General features: G+C 42.7%; 1 protein-coding gene across 1 annotated transcript in view; it reads left to right on the top strand.

Moving 5' to 3' along the window:
* Nucleotides 1-4: 4 nt before the first annotated feature.
* Nucleotides 5-2,705, top strand: part of LOC103810945 (cysteine-rich motor neuron 1 protein-like) — a gene marked incomplete at both ends in the record, with an annotated part of 127,715 nt that continues 125,014 nt past the window's right edge. Inside the window, one exon of the mRNA XM_009083877.1 lies at nt 5-68. Coding sequence (XP_009082125.1) covers nt 5-68 — 64 coding nt within the window. The remainder of the gene's footprint in view (nt 69-2,705) is intronic.

Raw genomic sequence — 2,705 nt, 5'->3', positions numbered from 1 at the left:
GCGCTGTGTCATCCGACCGCCGCTCAACGGGGACTCCATCACCGAGTACGAAGTGGGCGTCTGCGAAGGTGAGAGGCGGCGGGACATCATCCATCCGTCTATCCATCCATCCCTCGGGGTGGGGTACCCTTGGGCGGCGGGAAGGGAAGGAGGGTACACGAGCGCCTAAGGCGCCTGTCCCGTCTGCGAGCTTGTCTTTCAATCCTCCCTGCTTAAAAAACCCACCCCTATTTAGAAGTTTTACTCTTAATTTTCATATCCTAAACTTCCAGGCGCTACCAATTCTCCCTTCCCATAGCGCTTCACTGGTTCGCTAATAGCTTATGCCAGCTACTTATGCCCAGCTGAAATTCCTTGATAAGGGATTCGGGAAGGGTTTGGCAGTTGGAGATCGACGGAGGTCAGTCGTGCACATATGATGCCCGTTCCGGATTCTCTCCTCTCTAAGGAAACAACAAAGGCTGATCATCTGTTGTAAAGTTTTCCTTCCTGTTCCTGTCACTTAATATCTCCCCGCCTGTCCTGCTCGGTATATGATGATAAGGGATGTCTTTTTCCCTGTTGGAGCATCAAGGGGGTGGGAAAATTCCCCGTGGCAGAACTCCTCTCAAAGTCACTTCTGCTTCCTGCCAGCTGCTTTTGAGGTGATGAGTTGGTGTGAAATGCAAGAGGAGTTTACCTTCCCTTCTTTTTTTTTTTTTTTAATCTGTCAGAGTTGCTAAGATTTATATATGTTATGATTTAACAAAAGGCCACAGCCAGATTTTTAGTCTTTCTCTTATACCTCTAGACTCGTTTTTCCTCAAGTTAAAGGAAAACATGGCACAGTAAAGGCATTACAAATAACCAGTAGTTTGGGATATGTATAAATGTGTGTGTGACTCAGAGTGGGAGCTTCGACCGTTCTGGAAAAGGAGATGGAAGTGGTCTCCTCTCGGCGGGTAGAGGGCAGTAGAAAGTCCAGAGTGTTGATGAGGCGGCATCGGTCCAAAAAACCTTGCATTTAAAATGAGGCACTATTTTGAGAAAGCTAAACCTGTTCATTTTTAGTGGACAACTGACCTTTGTCCTGGGGCTTGTTATTAGTTTAAAATTCCATTTCCCTCCATAACAGATGAATTGCAGACCACAGCAGAGCAGGGTAGTGTGTCCTGCCCGTGCTACAACCAATGCCATCAGCCTCTGTAGTTGGTGTTTGGGTAGAACGAGCTCCAGGGTTAAAAGCTGTGTTGTTAAACAATTGAAAAGGGCCCTAAACTGTTTGGGAGACCTTGGTTGAGACAATGTTCTGATATGTACATTGCTGTAGTCTCTTTCTCTTATATTTAGTAAATATTGGAAAAGTTTTCCTAAATAGAAAAGTACAAGCAAAACATACCTGGTTTTGGAGGAGTTTCTCTTGTGTGTTTTCAAGTAAAAGCTTGGCTAAAACAGCTTTCCTTCTTCCCTTTCATTAAAAGAACTAAAAGCCTGCAGTCATTAAATGCCTTAATGTTCCATCTCCCTTACTATATCGCAGTACGGATGGACGTCTCTGGCAGTTTAGGAGTATTTCATTCCTTTGAAGTGATGCAATCTGTACATTGCTGTAGTTCAACTCATAACACGTCCCATCTACTGTTGAAAATAGTATGAAGCATTTGTTGGCAAGATTGCATTTCAATTAATGTTGTGGTTAGGAACTAGTTCCAGCTGTCCTTATAGGAATAGTCAGGGAGATAAGTTATCTATTTAATTTTCATTCTCCTAAATGAAAAGCAACTGAGCTGAACTGTCAGGCTAATAAATAGTCCTGGAATACCTATTACTGAATTGTCAGGAAACTGCCTCATTCTAAGGAACAGAAGTAATGTGTGGTTCTTTGTGGTGTGTGCTGTGCACAAGAGGTGGCAGCAGGGATAAAAGAGGACTTAATGTACTGCCTCTGATCACAAAACCGAGGTTGATTAGCTCTGGTTTTTTGATCGTGATGACCTAAACAGTTGTGCACAGGCACATGTGCAACGGGCTAGGCTGGTGATGCCTAATGTGTGAGTAGTACTAAGCCATGCCTTTATCCATTAACAGAGTAAAGGCTGCCTTTTTTTTTTTTGTTGTTGTTGTCTTGTCTACTCAGGGTGCAAACCCTTTACTACCCCAGTTCAGGGAGAAGAAAACTCAAGTGTCTTACAGAACTGTGTGAATAGAAATTGTTTTTACTCTCCTTCCTGTCTGTAGCGCTTTCGCTGCGGTTTTTTACACTGAAATGACCCCTACTGGCTACAATTATAAGCATTTTTCCCTAGCACTTTTGAAGCTTCAGCGGTGTCCTGTTTCAGAGTATCAACACATATTAGGCTAAAGAAAACTGAGAGCTCGAACAGCAACAGGTAGAAATACTTGTCTGTTAACTTAGTTTTAGTATTTAACACGCTTGACATAAGTGAGTTCTATAACACCTGATGGAGAAGTCTCCATGACGTCTGGTACTGGTTGCTTCTCTTTCTGAAATTACAAATGCACTATTCTTTGTTAAGGCACTGTTTAGTAATGAATTCTGTTGCTGATTCTGAGATTTTCTTTCTTTATCCTTCTAAAACCTGAAGGAAGTTCTTGTTCATTTCACCACCAACCTGTTCCTGTTCTAAGGCTCCATTTGTTTTATTATCCTGAATGCAGTTATATTCTTAGTGAATAATAATTCTGAGGTCAGCTTCCCCTGGTGT

The sequence above is a fragment of the Acanthisitta chloris genome, unplaced genomic scaffold (assembly GCF_000695815.1).
Source record: "Acanthisitta chloris isolate BGI_N310 unplaced genomic scaffold, ASM69581v1 scaffold6201, whole genome shotgun sequence".
Lineage (NCBI taxonomy): Eukaryota > Metazoa > Chordata > Aves > Passeriformes > Acanthisittidae > Acanthisitta > Acanthisitta chloris.
This window is presented reverse-complemented; position numbering and strand designations above follow the sequence as displayed.